Here is a 27,395-nt window from a genome sequence, read left to right as displayed (position 1 = left end):
GTTTACCTAGGTGATAACATGATATGTTGATAGCAATAAGTAAATAGCCAAAAGAATTTAGCAAGACACTGTAGAGTTGGGATGCAAGTCATTGTTGGAGAAACCAAAGACGAATTCAGGATTTAAAAACTTGATTGGTTCAGTCTTTAAGGTTTTTAAGACTCATAGTACTTCTAGGATTATGGGTTCAGTCTTATATTTGTTGAATTTCTTAGTGTGCTTTCACATATATATTTACACCCCGTGTCAACAATATTGGATTCGGATGTATCCGTTGCCAGAAGAGCTGCATCTTCCACTGGGAGGAACATAAATCTGGAATGATCAAGATTTCACTAGACTGATCCAAGTCAAACACACAAAGTTTTATGAAAAATTACTGTTTTATGATCACAATTCTCTTGAAATTCTAATAACCTCCTCTATGTATGTGTTACTTATGTCTTCATATAAAAAATGTATGTGTAATATCCCCAACAATTTTATCTCTTTTTTGAAATTCGGAAATAGTAAGAGTAAGTTATTTATCTTATTATTTTTTTTGATAAGGTAATAACTTTTATTAAGAAAGGGCAGAAGAGCCCGTATACAAGAGGTATACCCAAAAAGTAGAAAACCTTACAATAAGACATGGTTTTCTACGAATGACACCCAATCTTCCGTTCAAATAGGAACATCATGGGTGCACCAAAAATAAATAAGGGAAAAGAGGCTACTCCTCAAGAGGACAAGATCTTTTTCGACAGCGTCAAAAGCTCTCTTATTATGTTATTATATTAATCAAGGATTTCTTATATAGCTAGAATGACCCTCACAAATTGCGAATACTAATTTGTTAAGAATTAATCGGATTGAGGATATGGCATCATCATTCGCTGGAATTGAAATATCTGCGAGATCGGGGTCACAATTTGTATCGGTTAAACAAATTGTTGGAATTCCTAAAGTAATAGACTATACTTGTGCCTTCTTGTTAGATGTGATGATTTTTAATCTTGTTTAATTGTATGACTATACCATTTGAACATCAGTGGTATAACACTCATATGATGCATATCTGGGGCCTTAAAGGATTAAACTTTACTTCAATATAACATTATAATAAAAGTCAAACTGTAAAAAGCAGTGAGACATATTTAGGAGAAGCAATAAAAAAACAAAGTTCTAAATGGATGAGAAAGAAAAAAGGGAGAAGAGCTAAGTACTATTTGAATATTCTTGTGTCTTTAGCTGCAGCTTTAGTGATTGAAGTTTTCATTTTTCGATACAGGAATGCACTTCATAATCCAACCAATAGGCCATGAAAGTGAAGAAATACCCATGCATACGGCCCATTGCCTCCAATTCAGCCTTTCAGTATCAGCAAACTTCCGCAGGAATTCAACCATAATTACCTGGAGAAGTATTGTCATTCCCACTATCACAATAAACAGTCTGTTCTTCAGTATTCCATGGAATATGTTTTTCTTCTCCAACTTCCTGGCATTGAACTCATTGAAGATTTGACAGAAGACGAAAGTGTTGAAGATCAAGGTGTCTTTTACATTCTTATTCACATGAAAGATGGAACTTCCTTTGAACTGCAGGATCAATAGCACTGTTACCTGGTATAAGGCCTGAGCAATGATATTCCTCCACATCACAGCAGTTATCAAAGGTTCAGTTCGTCCAACTGGTTTTTTGTTCATTAGTTCACTACTGGGTCGCTCAGTTGCCAAAGCTAAGGCCCCAAGAGTATCCATTATGAGATTAACCCATAGAAGTTGCACTGCTGTCAGAGGGACTTCTCCAGATGATGCAGCAGCAACAAAGTTGATAACAAGAGCAGCAACATTTACTGTGAGCTGAAATTGAATAAACTTTTGAATGTTATTATATACGCACCTACCCCACTTCAAGACTGTGACCACTGTATTGAAGTTGTCATCCAAGATAACTATATCGGAACTCTCCTTTGCAACTTCTGTGCCTTGGATTCCCATGGAAAGTCCAACATCTGCGGCTTTTAATGCAGGAGCATCATTTGTTCCATCGCCTGTTACTGCTACAACATGGCCTTTCTGCTTCAAACATTCAACCATCAAAAGCTTATCAAATGGTGAAGATCTTGCCATAACGCGTATTCTTTCAACAATCTTCATTCTCTCTTCTTGTGAGTAATTCCTGAATGTCGGCCCTTCAATTACTGCAATATTCAAGTCTTCAGCTGGTTGGAGAATTCCACATTCAAGAGCTATTGATTTGGCTGTGAACACATTGTCCCCAGTAATCATTTTTATGCTAACACCAGCAGCCCTGCAGGATTCTACTGCCTCTTTTACACCAGGCCTACATGGGTCCTTTAGACCCACTAGACCCAATAAGGTTAGTTCGGTTTCTTCAAGAATTTGACTTTCTGGATTGCTTTCTTTGCAAGCAAATGCAATACATCGCAAGCTCTTGCTTGCCATATATTTGATCTTCAACTCAAGTTCTTTTCTTTCTTCATGATCTATAGGTGAAATTATTCCACCTTTGACATAATAAGTGGAGCACATAGCTAGAATCATCTCTGCAGCACCCTTCCAATGTGTATGAACTTTCCCTGTATTATTTTTTATTAACAATACCCCACTTCTTTTCTTTTGTGAATTGAAAACTTCAACATGGAGGATTCGATGCTCTCGATTTAATTCATTAAAGTTCACTAGTAAACTGGTCATGGCCCATGATAAAATCGCTTTCTCAGTTGGGCCACCAGAGATTTCTGGAGGACCAGAAGGTGACGTGTAAACTTCACCTGTAGTGTTCAAACCAGCAGCCTCTTGTAGCAGTTCAAGAACTTCAGGTGCTATCTGTGATGTCGTCATAATCATATCTGTTCCTAACCAAAATTCAGTTACCTGCAGAGGTAAAAGCAGAATTTAGATTTGATTAGTTCAACCTTTAATAAGTTCTTACTATTGAATTCGTTGCACTTTCAAATTTATGGATTCAAAATTTAGTAAATTTTTAAGTATTTATGCGCCGTATGGAAGTTAGTGGGTTAAGTTGAACCCAGTAAACAAGGCTGCATCCATTACCTGCATCTTGTTTAAGGTGAGAGTTCCGGTTTTGTCTGTGCAGATGGTAGTTGCTGATCCCATTGTCTCACATGCAGATAGCTTACGGACCATTGCATGATCGAGCATCATTCTTCTCATAGAATATGCCAAAGTTAGTGTGACAGCCAATGGCAGACCTTCTGGAATTGCAACCACTATGATGGTTACTGCTGCAGCAATCATACGAACCAAAGAATTCATGATATCACCTGCTTTGGTTTTGCTTCCTATGAACTCCTGACGACCATTGTCATATTCACTATGTCCTGTGAAGTAACGGATCAATAGAGTGACTAGAACAAGAAAAGCCACTAATAGACCAACATTCCCGATATACTTGGTAAGCTTGTTTAGCCGTTGCTGCAGTGGGGTTTGCTCATTCTTGTCATCTGTTATATTGCTCATCATCTGACCCCATGCATTATTTGTACCCACTGATGTGACAAGCATGTGTCCATATCCGTCCATTACCTTTGTTCCGCAGATCAAAAAGGGATTCTGTGTCTTGTTTATTTCAACGTGATCACTTTCACCTGCATAAGTGGTTTCAGAATTTAATTTTATTGAGTTAAGAGTTCTGAGCTCTTTATAGTATAGGTTCAAAACTTAAATATTCATACTACGTTTTAGGGTTTTTCACATATATATTCATTGATTTATACTGAAACAACGTAGGTCTGTCTCTATTCACCTGTCATGCTGGACTCGTCTACTTGCAGCGAGTGGCCATCCAAGAAGAGTCCATCTGCTGCAATGTGATCGCCAATTTTAAGACAGACGACATCACCCACCACTATTTCAAAGATTGATACTTCCTGTCTGCGTCTGTCTCTCACTACTTCCACTTTTATATCTTTGCTTTCATCCGAGAGCTTCATAAACTGCCTGCTTTGTTTGAAGTTGCTGATGGAAGAGACTGCAAGGACAAGAACAACTGCAACGATGATACTTCCGCCATCATACCATCCTTCCTTGGGTCCGTGCTGTTTAATTCCGAATCCAAGGGAGAAAACAGCACATACCAGAAGGATGATAATGGTTGTGTCTTTGAAAGCTTCAAGTACAAAACTCAAGAAACTCTTGGCTGGTGGCTTCTCATATATGTTGGAGCCAAAAATTTCCTTTCTTTGTTTTAGGTCATTCTCATTCATTCTTAAGCCTGACTTCTGGTCTGCTCCAAGAATTTCTTCGATTTGTCGCACCCCTCCAAATTGGAGGAGGCCATTGAAATCTTTCTCTCTGACCAACTTGGCAAGTGCTTCCTTGTTGATGCCATGAAAAAGTTCGTCTTCCTTATGATCATTGATGCTTTCAATGTCAATTACGACAGATGGATTGCACAACAACTGAGAAAGGATTAATGTGTTTCTACCAATCTTTTTCTTGGTCAAGAAAGCCACAAAATATATGGCTCTAAAAACCAACTGCAACCTCTTCTGGGGTTTTAATTTCCCCAGGGAACTGTCATTGCTTAAAAATATTATGGCATCACTGTGTTTGGGTGAGTGGAGAGCCATAGAGGATTAGCACAAAAAAAAATATAGCTATGCTTTTCTTTTCTTTTGCAGGTAAATATTGAGTTTTTGCAAATTGTATGCATTGCATGAAGTAGTAGTACATATATAACCAAGGAAATAAGTAATTTCCCTTCAACTTCCGAATTCTCATTCCAGTATTCTTACTTAATTTACAGTAGTTTATTATGTGATGCTTGCGCGTTATTTCCTTAAAAATATGCAAGAGATAAGGAAGGAAAATGTGAAGAAATTACGGTTACATATTCCATGCAATAGTTTGTTAATTAATGTGTAACAGATGATGAGTCAATTTCTTTAATAAAGAACGTATTTACTTCACTTCGTGAAGGAGCAAGCATTTTTGTTTTACTGAAAATCTTCCTCTACAAGGCTGACGAGTTACAGCAAAAGACATTGGATACTGCAGTGCATCTGAAAATGGATGTTAGTTAAAGATATGCTCAGCCTTCGTTTTTTTCTTTCTTTCAAGGTAGCTTTTTAGTTATACTGGCGTTTTAAAAAAAAAAGTTTTTTCAACATTTCGACTACTAGAAACAAAGCTCGTTGGTTCAAAAAATTAGTACTGTACTAATATATATTGTTGAATCCTACTATTCGTTGTTTATCGGTGAGTTTATACACCGGTTTTATATGTTATGAATCTTCTTGGGTGCGACCCTTCTTAGGACCTCGCGTGAATGCGAGATGCTTCGTACATTATCGGTGAGCTTATACACCGGTTTTATATGTTATGAATCTTCTTGGGTGCGGCCCTTCTTAGGACCTCGCGTGAATGCGAGATGCTTCGTACATTATCGGTGAGCTTATACACCGGTTTTATATGTTATGAATCTTCTTGGGTGCGGCCCTTCTTAGGACCTCGCGTGAATGCGAGATGCTTCGTACATCATTTTATGGAATGTCGGAGAAATTTTTGCATTGTGTGTGGATTATAACTGTTAGACGCTATCTCAAGAATAGTATGTCCATTTCTTCCATTAGTAGTACTAAAACGTTACTTGAAATGATGTCATGACGTTATCGTCATTGCATGCATGGATCAAAGTCGGTCTTCTTTGAAGTATTATTTTGTTTTACTAAATATAGCTGGAACTTAAAAGAAGTAAACGTCTAAATGTCGTTGAACATCCACTATTTTATGTTTTCTCAATTGAAGAGGGCCTTCAATTTCCTGTCTAACATTTTCAACTATCAATTAATGAGGATCGAAAATTTAGAACATGACAAGCGGAAAGAAAAGAAAATCGTTCTCCTATATTTTGGTGTCAAGAAAAATATTTGCGAAATTAAACAATCATAACTTAGCCTAATATATACATAGTAACGAATTTAGGACTCGTGTGACAAGGTACGACATATACATATATGTATGTCTATAGAGCATATTAACTAAATAAATACTCCCTCCTATTTGTTTTAGATTACGCTAGGAGAAGCATCAAATTAAAAGTGAATCAGAATTATTGTAAGAAAAAAAAAAGGGGGGGGGGGGGGGGGGGAGAGAGAGAGAGATTGGACGAGTCGATGGCATAAAGAGTAGACCATACAATATAACGAAGTAAAAAGACTTCGATTAGGTCTTTCTTTAATAAATTTGTTGTTTTCAACTTTTTTCCTTTATATTTTTTGTATTGACCAGTTATATATTTTACCTTTTAATTCTTCTTCTACAAGCTTTCTCTTATATTTCTTCTTAGTAGGGAACACACAAGTAGAGTAAAATTGGGAAAAAAAAATAGGTATTGTAATGGAATCTTAAACATACATGAGCTGAAGAATTTGCTGTTTATTCCTTTGTTATTTTTTTAAACATTTAATGTGAAATCAAGTTTGGTGAACTGCAGACGTCCGTTTATTTACACAGTTTTATACGAAATTTACTCTCTTTAGCTTGAAAAATGTAACAAGCCCTTAGTGACGTATGAGAGTCACATGTCTGCCTTATCCTTAGGAATAAGAATTAGGCTCAAAAGTGAAATATCTTGAATTATAAGTAGTTGGCATAAACGTTAAAAGGTACTGTGTTCACAAATCAGAATAATCAGGGGTGGAGCCAGTATACAGCATACGGGCTTGAACCAAGTAGCTTTGGATCAAACCCTGTATTTATTTTAAAAATTTATTAAATATGTAAAATTATTATTTTAGAACCGAGAAACTTAAAAAGATTAGAATTAAAATTTGGGGATAATTAAAATTAATTTGGATAAATTTTCGGAGAGCAAAATGCGTTAATTCTTCGGTCTCTTACGTACTAATAGGGGTGTTTATGGTTCAGTTTGAATTTGTTTTTCCCTAAAAAGAAACCAAATCAAGTAAGTCGGTTCTTCAAATAGTGAAACCAAACCAAACCAATTAAGTCGGTTTTTATCGATTTTTCGGTTTTTCAATTTTTTCGGTTATTTATCGTTTTTTTCTTCTTAAATATGAGACATACACTACCAAACACATATTTCGACGACTACGTTTTCAATATAACACTATCAAACCAATTGCTCTTTGAAAAATCTATCATTTACCAAGATATATTGATGATAATTGAATCAAATAGTGATGAATAATTTAAGTACTCAATTAAAAATTGATTATTTTTAACATGACATAAATTCTTGTACTTAGCAAAAGAAAACTACCAATCAAACTAAAATGTAAAGGCAAAGAATTAGATTATTATAATAGCAAAGAACTAAACTAAAAATACAAACGACTAATATTTACCATAAAATTTTAGAAACTTTATATAAATATATATATGTGTGTGTGTGTAATAATAAATTTAAATAGCTACTTCTGTAGTCGGCTTGGTTCGTTTTTTTCGGTTATTTTTTGATTAAAACCAAAATCAAATCAAATTTTATCGATTTTTAAATTCAAAACTAAAATCAAACCAAACCAAACCTAAAAAGTATCGATTTTTTAGTCGATTTAGTTTGATTTTCGGTTTGATTTCAGGTTTCGGATTTTTATAAACACCCCTACGCACTAACATCGCGTTGAAGAACAATAACAAATAAAGATTGACTCGTTAGTAGAAGGGAGAGATCAAGTCAAGGCCCAATATATATATGATCAAATACGAGGACGTAAGTTAGTTTACGTAATCAAGTTGACGCTATAGCTAAAAATCAAAATATCATCACAGGAAAAAAGGAAATAAATAAGTAATAAAAACAGAAGAGTTTTGCTGAAAGTACTTGTTTGAATCCTTAAATAAAACGTCTAAGTCACCAATAATACTTTTGTTCTTTCTTCGTTTTCCTTTTGCGTTTTTCCCACTCTCAGCTGGAAATGATGTTGCAATTGAAAGAGTTGTCATTCTTGTAGTTGTGTTGACTTGAAGCTTTGTGAAGTCTGCACCAACAATAACCTTTAAGACCTTTAGCCCGTATTTAATGGCAACATAACATACAACTCTTCACATGCCATTCTTGTATATAGAATTATTCTCGATCACTACAGGAAATAAAGCTTTCGGTGATATTATTTTGTGGTAACCTCTTTAGTTCCCACCAAAAGTAATGCTATATGTCGCCGTTTGTGGTAGTGAGGTGCCTAAAATTTATTTTGTGGCCCACAAAGCCCACTTAGGACCGGACCCGACCCACGTACTACCCTTAGCTTTAACACACAGAACATGGGGTTTCATGTGACGATATTCTATGGCATCACTAGCCGCCACTAAAAGTAGTGCCATATGTCGCTAGTTAGAAAGACATCCTACCTAAAATCTATTTAAAGAAGCTTCAACGCACTTTAACACTTAGAGAATAGGGTTTTCAGTGATGATATTCTGTTGGCAACATCAAGGTCGCCACTAAAAGTAGTGCCATGGTTGGAATGACTACCTACGTAAAATCTATTTTATGGCATTTTATTTAGCTTTTGTGGCTACTTCTTATCGCCACAACAGCTTGAAGCCAAGTAAATTATTCTTTAAATATTACTAATTTTCTCGTAGAAAATATTGGCTAATCAAAATTATTTTTATTTTACATATATTTTGCTAAAACTTATACCAATGTGCATGCCATCCGCTTGTGGCAACTAATCTCGCTACAAAAAGGAAAACAACCGGGCCACAAATATATAGCAGTACTTTAATAGCGACTAAAAAAGTCACAAACCTAATTAACTGCATATATAATTGCATAGGTGGATACCTCTCTTAGAAGCCTATACTCACACCATATATTGACAATAACATGATTATTGCACCTTTCAGCAGCGAGTCAGTTCATACAAAACTCTAGAATTATGGGTGAAAAATAAAAAAAATACAAATGATATATTTTTAACAAACCTTTAAACAGGAAAATACATCATTTTCTTTCATTCTTTGAGTAAAACCTAAGAACTACATAGAAGAAAAGACGATAAAGAACTCCCCAAGCCAACAGGATCACAATATCCAGCCATATATTCTCCTTTGTAATGTCCATAGAAAACAGAACATCTTCTCCAATCAATGTGCAATTTTGTGGCAAATCACCTCTAGAAATTGCAGTATTATGCAATGGACTAATCTTCACATCACCTAAAGGACCAGGTGAAAGATCTGCAAGGTCACCATTGTAACAATGTTTTGTGCCTTTGAATTCATTAATAAGCAATGCTTCAAATGGATATTTGATTGCAGAAATGTAATGCAGCCATCTCCAAACCAAAGGAATCTGAGTTCTCTTCAAGAAGAATCCACATGTTAGGAAAAAAAGAGCTGTGGTAGCTATAACGATCGCGTACCCTGTGATGTAACTTGGAACAAGTGCACTAACTAACATCACATATGCATTGCTAGTTATGAGTGAGGAGTAAAGTATAAGCCAAAAGCTAAGAATGCTGCTATTTAGGCGAAGAATGTATTGCGTTATGCCAACAAATGTGAAGCCTTGGATCGCGAAGAAGGGGAGGTATACGATAAGGGAAGAAATGACATAGGAAGATGCCCTATAAGCGTTATGAGATGTCTCGCGAATGAAGATGAATCTTTCTTGGATGAAAGTAGGAACAGCATCATTCGACGAGAAAAAGACTAGACAAATGGTGAAGATGTAGAAGTTGAGGAGGTGATTGATTGTTTTGAAGTTGAAATGACTTAGTCTTTGGAAGAAGGAAGACAGGACAAGTCCCATGACTGTTAAAACAATTTCACGGGAGAGGAACAGTTCAGGAGTGCGAATCACGTTCAATGTAGTACGCCACGAGAGTACTAAAACTTCTCTAATCCATGGATTTGCAAATTTGTGCCTATGAATTGGCTCATCAAGTACTTCTTCAATTTCAAACACTTCTTCATAAGATGGATTATATGATGAGTGATCCATTCCTTCTCGTCCCAGAGTAAAGATTGCTGAAGGTACTGGAGTTATCACATGACGTGAAGGTGTTTGTTGAATCATTGAGAATTGGCCTGAGGACATGCTTGATTTAAAACCAGAAAAAGGTGTTTGTGCTCCGTTATTTTTCCATGTTGGTGGACGGCGAGGAGTTCCTTTAACACCATTGTATAGCCAAACTGAGAAATCTTTGTAGAAATGTGAAGCTAAACGTGGATGAATCCCACTCTGCATACTCATAGGTGTTTGTGGAACCTTCCGCTCCAATGAGTTATCAAAATCGTCCTCATCATCATAACCATAATTATTAACATCAGATTCAGACTGATCTTTAGGATCTCTTTGGGAATTCATGTTTCCATTGGCCGAAAAATGAGAGCTGCGGAGGCTGATATGTTTGGTCCAGGGTGACTTTGCATAAGGAGTACGATGAGTTTTTAGAGTTTTGGGTGGTTTTCGGAGAGGGGTTTTTGCAGCTTGATCAGGTTTGATGCCATCCCTTTGATACAAGACAAGGGGATCAAGCCCCACAGTTGATTCGTCGTACTCTTTGATCACGTCTAAGAGGTACTCTAAGCTGTTTTCACCATCTGGAACTGGTCTTGCAAAACCAGCTAGAAAAGCTGCTACTCCTGTTGGACTTCCCAAATATACAAGTCTGCCCCTGCATATTCACATTGCAACTCTATTTTGCATGAAAGTTCTCAAATATACAATTCATGGAAAACCAGCTAGAACTTTGAACACCAACTCATCTCAAATACCCTCCATATCATTTTATACAATAAGGCTAAACTGATTACAAAGTTTAAGAAAGATTTTTAGCACATACCAAAAACTCTTAAAGCTTGTGGTCTTAAACGATGATTTGTCTTTTCTATGGCTATACGAGTATGTCATTAAAGGTAAAATGGGAAGGCTAAAGTTTAATAGTTTTCAAATATAAAAATTCTTTGCTTGATCAGATTTGGGGGTTGTGAGTGGGGGGACAGTGTAGAGAACCAAGTAGCAGATTCTAGCAAAAACCAAACTAGAGTTTGAACCAGAAGGACAATATTCAAGTAGCCTATTTTAATTCTCCACCTTCAAGTAGCCTATTTTAATGAGGGACAGAAATATATAGTACCTTGCAAGGACTGTGATTCGATCAAGGAGCATTTGGATTCTGTAAGAAGGTTGGTGGATGGTCATGAGGACTATGCTACCACTTTTAGCGATGTCTTTCACTTTCTCAACCACACTAAAAGCACTCGTAGAATCAAGACCTGATGTAGGTTCATCGAGAAACAACAGAGATGGCTTATGGATTATGTCAATCCCAATTGAGACTCTCCGACGTTCTCCCCCTGACACTCCTCTTCTTCCTTCATCTCCTATGTACGTGTGTGTTGCACTCTACACAGACACATAATAAGTTTACCTTCTATACACCGACAGTGTAAAATAATTTCTATATTATAAGGCTAGATCATCTAAAGTGTAAAGCAGGTAACTTGCAGGATGCGAGGGTGAAAAATGAGGAAATTAGTGAGTCTTGACATACCGTTAAGCCTAATTGTTCAAGAAGTTCATGGACTCTTTTCTTCTTCTCGGCTCTAGATATTGAAGGTGGAAGCCTGACTTCAGCTGCAAACATGAATGTTTCGAAAACTGTCAACATAGGAAAGAGCTGATCATCTTGCATTACATAGGAGGAGATCATCTTCATGTAACTTGTTGTCACCTGCACATCATAATTAGCCCTTAGTACTAGAAATAGTCTAAACAGAAAAGAATTGGAGAACGAATTAAGAGGAAGAAAAAAAAGAAGGGCAGACCGGCACAGGGTACGGGCGACATAAGAAGGACCGGACGACAGGGTTCTATTGTATGCGGTCTTACCTTGTATTTCTACAAGAGACAGGTTCTACGGCTTGAATCTGTGACCTACTGGTCACACTGCAGCAACTTTAACGGTTATTGAATTAAGAGAAAGTTACTGAATTAAAGACTTAACTGGTTTGCCATCAATTCTGACGGTTCCTTCAAGACTTCCACGAGCAATTCGACCAGCCAAAGCATCAAGAAAAGTAGATTTTCCAGCACCACTAGGTCCCATAATAGCCATGATTTCACCTCTCAATGCTTGTCCAGATATATCATTAAGAAGATAAGCTTCCTTATTTATCCAAACACCATCTTTCTTTACTTTTTTGGTGACACTATAAGACAGATTATTGAACTCAAGACCATGTCCTGGAATTAGCTTGCGAGTTGGCTGCTTCGCCAAATTATTACTATTGATCTTATTCAATTGTGCAGATTTGTCCAAGTCCAGCAAACTCTCTAAGCTCCTGTTCTTATCTGTCCGCTTAAACTTTGCCATTTGATTTTCTGAAGCTGCACTTATTTTACTCCTCCTCTTTCTGAACTTAGTTCATGAGTCGCTAAGCTTTCGTCAAGTTTTATAAATGCAGGGGATAGAGAAATTGAGATTTGGACAAGAAATGGGACGGCTAAAACAAAAAGAAATTGGAATTTAGCTGGCTGTGATTGTAAAGAAGGTGCAAGGGAGATTGAAGGCGATAAGTTTTGTACAAAGTTGTATTGTTCTTTTTTCTCTTTTGGCCTATGTCCTTTTTTTCACTTTGGTTTTGTCGTTGGTTTGCTTTGATCATGTCGGAATGTCATATTTTGTCTAATAGTTTGTGGAGACAAATGTTCTTGTTTTTTTACTGGAGAGTTTTCTTGTTTATGCAGAAGAGACATATGGTTACTCCATCATAGATGTGTTTGTAGACATGGATATTTACAGTTTTAGTCACGGTCATATACAGAAAAAAAAACATTAAGTGGCTCAGCTTTTGGACAACGGTAATCTTTGTCCTAAAGGTTGTGTGAGACAACTAAAATTCGGTTGCAAGACATTTCAAGTCAGCTGAGCTTGGTCAGTGATAAATGTTGAAAAGTGAATATGATAGGTTATATGTGTATACCTGTTATATTTTGATGATCTAATAAACTTACTGTTAAAAATTAGATAAAGAACCTGTTACACATTTTTAAGAATTTAAGATCAACAAATCTCCAGTTGGGAACACGATTCAACTTTTCAGAGTCAAAAGAACAACAGAGGGAACACATAGCTACCAGTTCCCACGGTAACTGTACAAGTCAACCGTCCCAGCTGTAAAGTTGTCTGCACACGCAATAATACAAAAACAGTGCAGCAGTCAACTTTATGGGGAATGCCCTTTACCTAACTTGCTTACATCATTCAAGTGATGTTACAAATGAATTATTAACATCAAGCAAAGGTAAAACAAAACACTTGCACATTCAAGATCTGATTAAGCATTCTCTCAAGTCATCTATCAATCTTGCAAGTGACTCTCAAGGGTATCAAGAACAAAGAACAACATAACAACAGACCAGTTCCCTGTATCGAGTTATTACATGTACTTCGTTGTGTTGTACCTTTGTTAAAGCACTCTATTTGTAATTCCTACTTAGCTTAGTTAGAAGCATTGTGCAGGGAATCTTTGTAAATCATAAACCCTTGTGTTTGTGTCTTCGCTAGAGTTAGTCGAGTTGTAAGTCTTTGTAATAGAGTTATTACAAAGTGGCTTGTAATAGAGTTGTTACAAGTTAGTGAGGGATTAAGAGGTTAATTCCTATGTTACAATAGGTTGTAATTTAAAGTTTGCTCAGCAGTGAAGTTGGAATCCGACAAGGGTGATCCCGTGAGCTAGGAGTTTTTCACGTAAAATTTCATTATGTCATTTACTTACTGCAGTGTGTGTGTTCTATGGGAACTAATAAAGAACCTGATTCTCTATATAGTTTGGTGGACCCTTAGTTTCTATCAATTGGTATCAGAACAAGTTCTTTCTATCATGCTGACACCTAGAAAGGATCCTCATGGCTGCTGCGTCAAACTTCGAAGAAGGTAAGTTACCTACAAACTACCAAGATTTAACGGCCAATACTACGAATGGTGGAATACAAGGATGCACGACTTTATCATGGCTGAAGACTCGGAGCTTTAGAATACCATTTGTGATAGACCCTTCGTCTCCAAAAAGACCATTGGAGACCCTGTAGTGACATTGCTAAAACTAGAAAGGAATATAATGATGCTGACCGGAAGGATATTGAAAAGAACTTTCGAGCTAAGAAAATCCTCGTCTGTGGTATTGGACCAAATGAGTACAATAGGATTTCCGCATGTCAATCTGTTAAGGAGATCTGGGAAGCTCTCCAAACAGCTCATGAAGGGACAACACAGGTAAAGCAGTCCAAGATTGATATGCTAACCACAAGTATGAGCTTTTCTGGATGAAGGACGATGAGTTCATTCAGGATATGCACACTCGCTTCACATCTATCATCAATGAGCTCCACTCTCTGGGAGAGATTATTCCCAGGAACAAACTCGTCAGGAAGATACTTAGTGTATTACCTGGTTCCTGGGAAAGTAAAGTAAATGCTATCACGGAGGCAAAGGATCTGCAGGAGCTGACCATTGATGAACTTGTCGGTATATGAAGACTTATGAGATGAAGAAGAAGAAGGAAAATGAGAGAAGAGAACCCAAAAGGGAGAAGAACCTAGTCTTCAAGACGAACAACAATGACTCAGGTGGCGAGGATGTTGATATGACCTACCTGACAAAAAGTTTTCAGAAAATGATTCGTAGAAATGGGGGCAGCTTCAGCAAGACAAAAGGCTATGATCTATGTCATAAGTGCGGTAAGCCAGGGCACTTCATCAAGGACTGCCCTTTCCTCAAGTAAGATCAGTACAAACACAACACTGACAGAGCAGCTAAGAGGAACCCGATTCCTGACAAGCGATTCAAGAAAAAAAATGTCGCTGATGTTGTGAAACAAGCTCTTGCTGCATGGGAAGACTCTTCCAACGAATCAGAAGAAGATGATAATTAAAGTGATATCTCCATGATGGCAATAGAAAGTGAAGCAGCTAAGTATGACTCAATATTTGCCCTGATGGCAAAATCTAAAGATGATGAAGATGATGATGATAATGATGAAGTAAACTTTCTAGATGTTCAAAGAAATCTAAAGTCTTATTCTCCAAAAAAACTTATGTCTTTGGCAAATGTTTTAATTGATGCTTATCATAGTCTTATAAATGATAAAGATGCATTAACTATGGGACTAGGAGAAGCAGAACAGTCGAGAGATGATCTAGTAGTCGTTGTGGTAGACTTAAAGGAAACCATTGAGAGTCTGAAGAAAGAAAAAGATGTCTTAACTGAAAAAATTGCAAAGAGAGAACATGACAGAGATGATCTAGAGGTTGTTGTGGTTGATCTAAAAGAGACCATTGAGTGTGTTAAAATGGAGAAAGGAGTTTTGACTAAGAGAGTTGCTAACATTGAGCATGAGAGAGATGACCTAGTAGTAGCAGTTGTAGATATAAAGGAAACAATTGAGGAACTAAAAAAGGAGAGTAGGTCTGGGACACTCAAAAAGGAAAGGAATTTGCAAGTGAGGCATATCTTAAGCTTGAAAATGAGTTAAAGTTAGTAAATCTAGTATGTGTACCGAGCTTGAGAAAAACAGACAACTTCAGGAAGATTTAGGTAAATTGAAGAGTGACCTAGAAAAATCTCTTAAGTGGACCTGGTCATCTGATGCAATCACTACTATGTATACAAACAGTGGGGGAAGCAGGCAAGGAATCAGGTTCCAAAGGAAAAAAGATTCCCTACAACCCACATAGCAAGTACGTTACTATACTTGATAACTGCTTTGCGCTTACTATGGTAACACTGGGAACTTTAAGGAAAACTGTAAGGCCAGATTTCAGTCTCAACATAAAAACAAAGTTTTTGCTGAAAAATAACTACTACCAGAGAAACTGGTCCTTCATATAAAAAGCGTGTGATGCCTGCTTGGACCAAAAGAGCCCTCACTCACCCTTTTACTCATTACAAGGGACCCAAACTTATTTAGGTTCCTAAGTCTAACTCTTGATTTTCTTGTGTTGGGAACAATGAAAGGGAGTAGCCAACAATGGTACATGGATAACGGCTGCTCAAAATATATAACTGGAAGCACAAATGATTTTCTTTCAATAAAGGCCCTGCAGGGAGGGAGTGTATCCTTTGAAAATGGCAAGAAGGGATACATTCTAGAGTTAGAAGGATTAGGAAGTCTCTCTCTCACTCAATTGAAAATGTGTAATACGTGAATGTGTTGAAGTACAACTTGCTGAGTGTTTTCCAAATCTGTGACAAAGGAAACAAAGTGAAATTTGTATCCAAGATATGCACAGTCACTAATCTTCTGACTGGTGAAGTGGTGTTAGTGGCCAAAAGATACAGGAATATCTATGTTGTTGACTTTAAGTCCTTGTAAAATGGGGATCTCAACTGTCTAAGTGATGTTGATGATGATGCTGAACTATGGCACAAAAAGCTGGGTCATGCAAGTTTTACATTGTTGAACAAATTGGTCAAGAAAGACCTGGTTCGTGGTCTGCCCAAGTCAAGTTTTAAGGATCACAAGGTGTGTAATGTGTGTGTAAAGGGAAATTAAGTCATATCCTCTTTCAAGCCCAAAAAGGAAGTTAGAACCTCAAGGCCACTTGATCTCCTCCATATGGATCTTTGTGGAACTATGAGGGTGCCTAGTAGAGGAGGAAAGAAGTACATCTTCGTTATAGTGGACGTCTACTCCAGATTCACCTGAACTTTGTTCCTCAGAACCAAGGATGAAAACTTTCAAGTGTTTGTGGCATTTGTGAAGAAGATACAGGTGAAGATGAGCCATAATGTAGTATGTATCAGGTCTGACCATGGGACAAAATTTGACAATGCCAAATTCGATGAATTCTATACTGAAAATAGCATCAATCATAATTTGTCAGCTCTAAGAACACCTCAACGAAATGGTGTTGTGGAGAGGAAGAATAGGACTCTAGAAGACATGACAAGAACAATATTGATTGATAGTGGCATTGCAAAAAGCTTCTAGGCAGAAGCCGTTAACACTGCATGCTATCAGGTGAACAGGTGCATGATCAGGCCCCTTCTGAACAAAACTCCATATGAACTTTTGAATGGAAGAAAGCCCAAGCTGACACACTTAAAGACTTTTGGATGTAAATATTTCGTTCTCAATAATGGCAAGGAAGCACTTGGAAAATTCAATGTCAAAAGTGATAAAGGAATCTTTCTAGGGTATTCATCGCAAAGCGAAGCTACAAAGTGTACAACAAAAGAACTCAATGTGGTGAGGAAAGCATACATGTGATCTTTGATGAATCTCACCACTTATGTGGAGAGGATTTACATGATAAGAGTGATCAAGATGGAGAACAGTCAACTGTCCCTAGTGAAGTTATTGACATGGCAAATGGAAAGGTTGATATGATGAGCCATGTCAAAGATTCAAATGAGAATGGTGCAACCATATCTCCAACTGATGGAAAGGAACCTGGTCCCTAAATCACACTAACTAAAGCTGAGAATAGAGTTGTCGATGTTGTCCAAGGCATACCACATGCTGAGATGAGAAGCAATCAAGGTTTCACAATCAGAAATACCTGGACCTTCTCACAATGAGGTTCATGTGTCTAACTGGAAGCACAAAAGTTCACACCCCCTTGAAAACGTAATCACTCCTCTTAATTCAGGCATTCAAACCAGATCAAAGACAAGAAGCTCACTTGCCTTCTCAGCCTTTATCTCTCAAATAGAGCCCAAAAATATCAAGGAAGCATTGAAAGATGCAGATTGTATTATAGCTCTGCAAGAAGAGCTTCATCAATTTGAGAGAAACAGTGTGTGGCACCTAGTTCCACGACCTGCTGACCGAACTGTTATGGGAACCAAGTGGGTATTCAAAAACAAACTTGATGAGTTTGGAAATACAACAAGGAACAAGCCAAGGCTAGTAGTTCAAAGCTCCAATCAAGAAGAAGGAATTGACTATGATGAAACTTTTGTTCCAGTTGCTCGAATGGAGGCTGTCAGGCTTCTCATTGCCTTTGCATCCCATATGGAATTCAAATTGTTCCAAATAGATGTCAAAAGTGCATTTCTAAATGGTTTTCTAAAGGAAGAGGTCTTCGTCAAGTAACCACCTGGATTTGAGAATCATGAGCATTCGGAGCATGTCTTTAAACTAGACAAGGCTTTGTATGGGCTAAAGCAAGTTCCTCGTGCTTGGTATGAAAGATGTCAAAATTTCTTCTAAAAATGGTTTTACAAGAGGAAAAATTGACAACACCTTTTGCTTGAAGAAACGGGGAAGGAACCTGCTCATTGTGCAAGTCTATGTTGATGACATCATTATTGGAGCAACAAACGATTCTCTGTGTAAGGAATTTGCAAAACTTATGGGAAGTGAGTTTGAAATGAGCATGATAGGGGAACCAAATTTTTTCTTGGGTTTACAAGTGAAGCAAACTCCCTAGGGGACAATGATATGTCAGCAAAAGTACATCAAGGGGCTGCTGAAGAGATTTGACATGGAAGGATCAAAAATCATTGATACTCTCATTGCCACAGTCACTCGTCTAGACATGGATAAACCTGGTTCTCCTGTAAACAAGACCATGTATAGAGGCATTATTGGGTCACTTCTACATCTCACAGCAAGTAGACCAGACATTGTCTTCAGTGTGGGACTTTGTGCCAGGTTTTAGTCCAATCCAAAGGAGTCTCATCTGAAGGCTGCAAAGAGAATTCTGAGATATCTCAAGGGAACACAGGACATGGTTCTCTACTATCCCCCAGGAGATAACTTTGACTTAATGGGGTATGTTGATGCTGACTATGCTGGATATCTGGTGGACAGGAGAAGCACTTCTAGCATGGCACACTTTCTGCGATCGTGCCTAATCTCACGGGGCACAAGAAAACAAAATTCAGTGGCTTTTTCAACTGCTGAAGCTGAGTATGTGGCAACTACCTCTTGCTGTGCTCAACTACTGTGGATCAAGCAACAGCTAGAAGAATTTGGTTTGTTCTTTGATTGTGTGCCCTTACTGTGTGATAACACTAGTGCTCTCAACATGGCAAAAAATCCAGTTCAACATAAAAGAACAAAGCATATTGATGTGCGACATCACTTCCTCAGAGACAATGTTGAGAAAGGGCACATATGCATAAAGTTTTGCAGCACAGAAGATCAAATTACAGATATCTTCACCAAAGCACTGAGTAGAGAGTATTTTGAAAAGAATCGCCTGGCACTAGGGTTGATGAAATTAAGATGAGGACCTGGTCCCTCTATGATTGGCTACGAAAGAAATGTATAGGTAAAATAGATAAAAAGTATTTTCTGGCAAAGTCTAACTCATCTTTATACCATTACAGGTGGACACGCATGACGATTACAGAGTAAAGAATCAGCTAATACATTGCACGTTGGTCAAATGATGAAGTTTTCATTTGCAAAAACTATCAGGAAACCTGGTTCCCTCGACACAGGTTAGTAGTTCCTCTGTACTCTCATGAACAAAAATTTTTAAACGGATGAAACGGTGCCACGTCATCAAATTGTCAGTTTCTTTTCTTTCCCATTTTTTGAACTCAATCATCTCAACCCTTTATAAAATGACTCGACTACCCAAATTGCCACATATTCCTAACCGATCCCTTACCCCTATTAAAAAAGGCCTCTCACAGTAACTCTCACAAATATCCACATCAAAAATCCAAAATCCCTCATTTTCCTTCTTCAAACCAAATACCTTCTTCTTCAACTCACTAAACTCCATCATGACTGAAAATCAGGAAGCCCAAAGTGCTAAAGTCATCGTCCCTATTGTGTATTCACTCGTTAAAGCACTAGTGTTAGAGCCAACACTCCCTACCCCGTCCAGTCCAACCCCTAAATCAGAGTCACAACCATCCTACTCTTCGACCCAGTCGAGTACTGGTTCTCATCGGAGTCGCAAAACTTCAACTCCCAAAAAGTTTGTGGCTATGACCTCTCAGGCTGCCTCGCCTAAAGCAATGGTCGAACAAGATACTGTAGAGAAAGAAAAAAATCCAGAAGTTTCTAGTCTACTTAGGGAAGAAAGTTCTGCCAAGGAACAAGATGTGGTTGTTATCCATGCTGAATCGACAGTGACAACCCCTGATTTTGATTCTATAGGTAATACTCCTCCTACTTTTGAGTTTACCATGGGGTTACAAGAACAAGAGGCCATAGAAAATATATTGTCAATAGCTGCTGAGGGAAGTGTTATTGGGGGTGGAGAAGGTACGTCTGAGTCTCAGAGGGAAGAAATGCACTAGTGGAGAGTAGGGAACTGGTGCCTATTGAATCATCAACACCGAAAAATACTACTGGGGGACCAACTGAGGGGCCTGATCCCTCCACCCAAGAGGAGCCAACTCCTGGTTTCTCTCAGTCACCCCCAGGTCAGTATTTATCCTGCTCCCTGATCGGGTCCAACCCTACACCACTACAGAGTGGCAAGAGCGGTCAATGCAGCTTTTACCCGAGAAGGTCGGGATCGAATCCACAGGGAGCTAGATGTATTTGGAGTTGGATTCCTATCTAATCTAGCAATGTGTAGTGCTTTTAATTGCAGTTTCAATCATTTTTGTTTGTTTGTTTTTTCTAATTTTATACTAATGGTGCATAAGATTTAAACTAAAAAGAAGTTTTTGTAGAGTTTTTTAAATGGGTAAAGAGGAACTAGAGAAGTTAATTTCTCCTAGGTGAGTATCTAACGGGATCTCAAACTTAGGGAAATAATGTTATAGTTGGGATCGTGATATAGCCAATGCACCCAGCTACTCACTCTACACCTCTCGATAGTAAGAGTGACTTTTCCTTAATTGGCTTTCTCAAGCCCAATTGGGTGTTCAATTTGTGCAAGCAATGTTGGCTCAAGTCAGGTATTACTATCTCTAGGTTTAACCCTTTAATTGGGGCTATCAATCTCTTGAATACACCCTGATTCCTTATTGGCCTGAAATTCCTAGTCTTAGTCTCTCTTTCTCAAGAAGAACCTAAGTCAAAAAGGCACAAATTAGTGTTTGCAAATGCTAATTCAACATAGAAAGCATAAATCAGGCCAAATATCCATAACCCATAAACATCCAAGCCCTAAAACAAGAGACCCATTAAATACTCACACTAGGGTTGAGCCACAACCCTAGTTAATGGGTTTAGCTACTCATAATTGAAGAAGAAATCATAGATTGAGATGAAGAAAAATCCATAAATTGTAATTACAAGATAAGAGACTAAGATTAATTGCTAAGTAAGCTACAAAATTACTCAAAATGGACAAAAGTTGACGTTCACGTGCTCAGCTAACATAAGATGACCTAAAATCTGAAAAGAAAGTATTTATACACAGCTAAATTTTTCAGACAAAAATGCCCCTGAAAGAGGTACCGCGAACCGCGGAAAATGGACCGCTACAACGGTGAGGCTACCGCGGACCGCGGTTTTCATCTTTTGCTCAAACTCAAGGCTCTTTGAATCTCTCCTCTGCGGATCGGAGTAAAAGGTTTGCTGTCGCGGTAGGGGTACCGTGGTCGCATAAAATCATTGCGGACTGCAGTAACTTGAAATGCCTCAACCGGTATCTCTCTGAACCTTGCCACCGGGACCGCAATAAAAGGACCGCGATCACGGTGAGTCTTTTGCGGCTGTAGTGGATTTTCCGTTGTAGCATTGCTTTGACTGAATTTTGAACTTATGCATGTTTCACTCCTTTTTGAGCTGGTTATGACATCCTTGTCTCCTTTTGACCAAACACATCCTTGTCTCCTTTGGACCAAACACTGTAAACAAGCACAATAAGCTAGCTTTTGGGGAATACTTGTACACATTTTAGTCCAAAACTCAAGCAAAAAGGAGCATAAACTAGACTAGAATCCCTAGTTATCAACTCTCCCAAACTTAAACTTTCGCTTGTCCTCAAGCAAACAAAGTAATTCCCACCTCCACAAGATAATAGAAAGGAAAATTCAGTTGTTCTAAAGTAACCTCCTCAAGAATCAATTGGGACTAACAATTACCCTCAACTCAAATGCATTTTCAACACTATACAACCTTTTATCACCATGGCTATAGTGCGACACAAGAGTATCAAGAGTTGACTCAACTCATCAAGGAAACTCTTTCTGTTACATTGGTCGTTGTGGAACCCAAACTCAACTCCTCAACTCTCCATAAGCAAACCTCACTTTTAGATTGTAGCACTCAGAACGAGGATTGTAGAAAACACACTCATCTCTCTCAAAGGAAGGTCACAAATCCGGCTCTACGTACCATAGGCTTGCCCCTTATGTGATTCACCACTAATATAAGCTCACCCAACTCAAGATCATATAGGGCTTTTGTGGGAATGTAGTGAAGGCTTTTAGTTCAGGGTAGGATATATTGGTCTAAGAAGGTTTCCTCTTTCCTTAAGCACTTCATTTGCTTCATTTTGGCACACATTTTCTCGACTCTTTGAGTCATTTACTTCTCCTTTTAGGGGCTAAAGAGACATACTGTCACTCTTTCTTGTTCATTTCAATTCTTTTTCTCCTTTCTAATCTTTCCATGCCTTTCATCTTTTGCTTTCATTGAATCCTTTCATTTCTTCTACATTGTTCATTTTTTTCTTTTTGAATCTTTGGCTTTTCTTTCTTTTTGTTTTTCTTTACCTTTCCTTTTCTTCATTTTGTACCTTTTATCACTTTTGCATTCTTCGTCTCTCCCCCCGAACTTATGCTTTTGCCTTGTGCTAAGGAAAGATAGGGTGCCAAAAGAGGGTCATTTTAGAACGGATAAAGGTTTGTATTATGGTTATTGAACGAAAAAGGACTAAGGCTCAACGGGGTTGACTAGGGATATCATTATTGGTAGGCTATAGATATTTTCAAGTTTCAATTGGGATCAATGGGAGCCTATAATCACTTCTCAAGCCAAGCAACACTTAGGATTTCGCCTAGACAAACATTCAGGGCAAGTTCTAGACTCATTGGCACGAGACTTGAACTTGCAAATCAATACCTCACCACACAAGCTATAGGATTGCTAAAGAAATAGAGTCGGGGGCCCACAACAACCTTAGCTTAAGATTTAAGCAACACAAATAATTCTGAGAAACCACTCGATGATTGTTTAGCCAACACAGTGCATATGCAGAGGATAGAGAATTTTTTATTTTGTTTTATGTACTTTTAAATTTGTTAGTCAATGGTCATAACTATCACCATCCTATACACAACAATATGTTTTTAACTATAAGGTCAAAGGTAAATGTGTTAGGCCCAAGTGAAGCTTTGCCTAAGTCACCATTGCTTACTAACTACTATTTACACAAAAACAAAAATAAAAACAGACTAAACCCTTAAGAAGGTTGTCATTACATCTGTCATCAGGAAGAGCCACCCGGTTCACACAAACTCCACCTTTGGAAAGAACCGTGGCATTGAGAATTCCAAAGGCTTATTAATCATTGAAACTAGGAAAAATAAGAAGCTAAGAACCGAAAAAGAAGCTATTAAATGAAATAAGAAATTATACTATTAAGAAAATTGCAAAAGAAGCTATGAAGTAAAATACAGAAAGTAAATTGAATATGTATAAAAGGGGGGGGTTAGATGAATATACATAATAAGATATGAATATATACATGAGAGTAACTTTATATACAGACAAAACTTAGAACAATAAAGGAAAGTAAAATAAAAGATAAAGTTATATACATACCAAAAGTGAAAAATAAGCATAAAAAGAAAATATTGTCATAATTACAGTCCAACTATTAAATCAAACTACCAAATCAAAAATCAAAGTAGGGCCATCCCCTCAAATGAAAGTTAACATTGTCTTCAATGCTAACTAACCAAAAATAAGCTCAAAAAGAAAGATAGAGAGTGAAGAAAACTCCCTATGGATCCTCCGGCTGCATGGGGTTCTGTGGTAGCATGGGCTCCTATGACTGAGTGGGGTCATGTGGTAGCACGGGATCCTGTGGCTGGGCACCTGAATCATCTATCCCGGGGGCCTGTGGCTGGCTAGAAGCGGCACCCTCCATCTCCTCCAACTCAACCTCAACATCATCCACCTGGGGGAGCATCCTCCTCCTCTTCGAAGCTCTCTCAATCTCCTGCTCTGGAACATGCTCTGTCTGAGGTGCTGGAGGCTGATCATGCAATAGTAGCTCTAAAGGTAAATGGTTAGTTGCCTTCATCTTCTCCACTTCTCCCCTCAATTCCTTAATCGACTCATTCGATGCCCGTGTATGCTTCATCTTCTTTGTGTATTTGCCCAGCTCCTTAAGTGTTTTTCCTTGATCAACAAGAGCATCCATTATCAGTTTTTGGTTATCATGGAGCTTCTTCTGGTTTTCCAGAAGCTCCTTGAGAGTCTCCTCTACCGAAGCTGGCACCTGTGGTTGTGAGGGCACTAACTGAGCTACTACTGAACTGAAGAGTACAGACAGCTTAGAAGTTGTTGCCTGCATCTAGTTGTTGATACTAGAGAGTGTTTGGCTCAATCTGTGGACTATCAATGGGTATGTTGATAAGGATGGAATATCTGAAGGAGTAAAAGTAGATGGTCTGTGGGCAGGCTCTGGTATGGAAGTGGGAGGCAGAGAAGAAGTGACTACTACTTTTGGCTCTTCAGACTAGCCAGTAGAAGTAGTGGCTTTGCCTTTATGATCTTTGCCTTTGGGGTTGTCATCAGCCTTGAGGTTGTACCATAAAAAGGGCATCTTGGGTTTTACCTTCACGTCAAATTTTCTTTTCTCCACCTCCTGGTCTTCCAAATATATTGTAAGGAAGTGCAGAAAGGGGTATGATTTGTCACCCTCATTGACCTCTCTAGTGATTACTCTAGACATGACATTCCCGACATTAATCGGGAATCCCGCCATAATAGCCGCCACCAATACAGCCCGGGAGACCGGCATGGAGTTTTCATGGGTAGCGGGGTCCAGTCTGTTGCATACAAAAGTCTCCCACCCCTTCGCCTCAAAGTTCTCCTCAAGATTGCAACTCCTGATATTAACCATGCTGGGGTGGTGCCTGGGAGTGCCAAATATGATGCCAACCATGGACGGGCTGCCTCATCAAGTGCCAACTTCTCCAAGTATAATGATTCATCTTCCTCATTAAAGCTCAGGTATTCATTTATTGGCTTCCCATCAAACTTCACCTTCAAGTTCCGCACTTTAGTCATTTTGGTATCCTTTTTGATGTGGGAAGCATTAGCGTAAAACTCTTTGACTAGGTGCTCGTTTGCCTCTGACACCCTGCTGGTGAAGTAATCTTACCCCACTCGTTCATTGAATTGTTGTTTCACATTGGGATTGTGCGGTAGGAGATCCCTCTCTATGAACTAGCGCTCAAGAATAAACGACCTTAGAGGCCACCACTCCCGAAACTTGTGATAAGCCAACTCACTAACGAATCACTTTTGCCAGACCTTGGGGTTTCTAGTTCTCTCCACACCCCTAGTTTGAGGCACACCCCCTCCATCTCCATCCGGTACCCTGCCATCTACATCCTGTCCAGGTGACGAAGGTGTAGGTAAGGTTGAAGCTGAACTATCACCGCTCTCTACTGAGCCTTCATATGACTCAGAAGATACATGAACTGGAGCACGAGCAGTAAGGGAGTCTAGAGGTGTAGGTACATCTCTCAACCTGTGTCTCTCTGGGAAGTCAGGTACATATTCGGGCACTGAATCAGACTTTGATGTCTCCCGGGAAGGCAAGTACTCACTTCCCTCAGAATGGGAAGTAGCTCTATCTGCAGCTCTGATGATTTTTCTAGTTTCCCCAATTGCTTTCCGAACCGCTAGGGTCAATTTAATCATGCCTCATACCCTACCCCGGGAGGACTCTGCTCTACCCTTTTGTTTGTCACCAGCTCCTCTAGATTTAACCATTGTCTGCAAGTACAATCAGTATAAACTTGTTAGTGAAAATACTAGAAGAAGCAATGCAGAAAAATAGTTGATAGTGCAAACAAAATTGCAGACCGGGGACCGCAAAAAATACACTGCGACCGCGAAGGCTGCACCGCAGATCGCAAAAAATCAAATGTGGACCACGGAAAGGTGGGACTCAGACTACCCACTCTCTGATTAAATGCCACCGTGGATCGCAAAAAATGGAGTGTGACCGCAGTAAGTGCACCGCGGATCGCGAAAAATCAACCGCGGCCGCGGAGAGGTGGGTTTCATACTACCCACTCTCTGATTAAATGGCACTGCGGACCTTGGAAAATGGAGCCCGGCTGCGGTAATCAAGACTTAAACATCTCTCCAAAGATAGATGATAGCGGATCGCGAAAAAGCAATCGCGGACCGCGAAGGTCAAATTTGGGCTCAGCACCTGGGGTTTCAAATTTTTGTGCATTTTGGCATTAATCAACACATAATCAACCCACTAGGTAGTTAATCACCATTTCTGACTAATTAAAACCTATTCTAATTATACTATGGAGCCCTAAGTCAAAATTAAAAGAAAAAAAAAAGAAAAAGAAGAAGATATAATAACTATCAATTTATAAGAGAATAAGAACAAAATTAAAAATTAAGGGTTGCTTAGAATTACCAAATGTGAAATGTGAAACAAATTCAACTCAGTTCTTGTGTTTGTACAAGTTAGGGCGAGAGTGAACAGTAGTGTATGGTGTTTGAGAGAGCAAAGAGCGAAAAGTGTAAAAGGGGGCCCTGAGCGTCTATTTATAGGCAAGCCCTGGGACCCACTTATTCTAACCTACCGTGGCCGCGGTAAATGCACCGCAGACCGCGGTTGTGAAATTCAGAAGAATTGTTGCTTTGAGATCACCGTGGACCGCGAAAAATCCTTTACGACAGCGGTAAGCCACCACTGATCGCGAAAAATACACCGCGACAGCGGTTGAAATTTTATAGAGCCTCCATTTTTTACCATTTAGCACCGCTGACCGCGAACAATTTTTGCCCCCGCGAAAAGGCCACCGCGGACCGTGAAAAATGGAGCGCGGCCGCGGTCCAAACTTCAGAGAGTGACATATTTTTGCCAGCTTAGTCTTGCACTACATCAAACATCCCTATACATATCTCACAACCAGTTAGTCCAAAAATAAATCCTACACTAAGAGATAATCAAAGAAAAACAAGAAGAAAAACACATGGGTTGCTTCCCAAGAAGTGCCTGATTTAATGTCATGGCACGATGCAGGTTACCATCAATCACTTGAGATGGATCATTGCCACCACGTGGCTGTCATCAAATTTTCCAAGATAGTGCTTGACTCTGTGCCTATTAACTCTAAAGATCTCACCATTTTTGTTTTTCAAATCAAGAGCACCAAATGGAGTCACAAGCACCACCTCAAAAGGTCCACTCCATTTTAATTTTAGCTTTCCCGGAAACAGTCATAATCGGGAATTGAACAAAAGAACCAAATCCCCTACTTTGAACTCCTTGCCACGAGCATATTTTTCATGTAAGTACTTCATCGTGTC

The 27,395-nt window shown here is 38.7% G+C and overlaps 3 protein-coding genes across 3 annotated transcripts; 1 reads left to right on the top strand and 2 right to left on the bottom strand.

The window, feature by feature from the left end:
• Positions 1-1,061: 1,061 nt before the first annotated feature.
• Positions 1,062-4,743, bottom strand: LOC107832175 (calcium-transporting ATPase 12, plasma membrane-type-like). The gene is made up of 3 exons (XM_016659991.2): positions 3,775-4,743; positions 3,063-3,616; positions 1,062-2,882 (listed from the first exon to the last, which is right to left on the bottom strand). Exons 1-3 carry the CDS (start codon positions 4,598-4,600, stop codon positions 1,239-1,241), a joined length of 3,024 nt encoding a protein of 1,007 aa, XP_016515477.1. The 5' UTR covers positions 4,601-4,743; the 3' UTR covers positions 1,062-1,238.
• A 4,069-nt stretch (positions 4,744-8,812) lies between these two features.
• Positions 8,813-12,631, bottom strand: LOC107832163 (ABC transporter G family member STR-like). The gene is made up of 4 exons (XM_016659975.2): positions 11,951-12,631; positions 11,498-11,677; positions 11,081-11,349; positions 8,813-10,618 (listed from the first exon to the last, which is right to left on the bottom strand). The coding sequence occupies exons 1-4, from the start codon at positions 12,317-12,319 to the stop codon at positions 8,941-8,943; spliced, it is 2,496 nt and encodes an 831-aa protein (XP_016515461.2). The 5' UTR covers positions 12,320-12,631; the 3' UTR covers positions 8,813-8,940.
• Positions 12,632-13,829: 1,198 nt separating this feature from the next.
• Positions 13,830-14,481, top strand: LOC142162323 (uncharacterized). Its single transcript, XM_075218665.1, has 3 exons — positions 13,830-13,882; positions 14,056-14,221; positions 14,278-14,481. The coding sequence occupies exons 1-3, from the start codon at positions 13,830-13,832 to the stop codon at positions 14,479-14,481; spliced, it is 423 nt and encodes a 140-aa protein (XP_075074766.1).
• The last annotated feature ends 12,914 nt before the right edge of the window (positions 14,482-27,395 follow it).

The sequence above is a fragment of the Nicotiana tabacum genome, chromosome 7 (genome assembly GCF_000715075.1).
Source record: "Nicotiana tabacum cultivar K326 chromosome 7, ASM71507v2, whole genome shotgun sequence".
NCBI lineage: Eukaryota > Viridiplantae > Streptophyta > Magnoliopsida > Solanales > Solanaceae > Nicotiana > Nicotiana tabacum.
The sequence above is the reverse complement of the archived record's forward strand: the minus strand, read 5'-3'. Positions and strand labels throughout refer to the sequence as shown.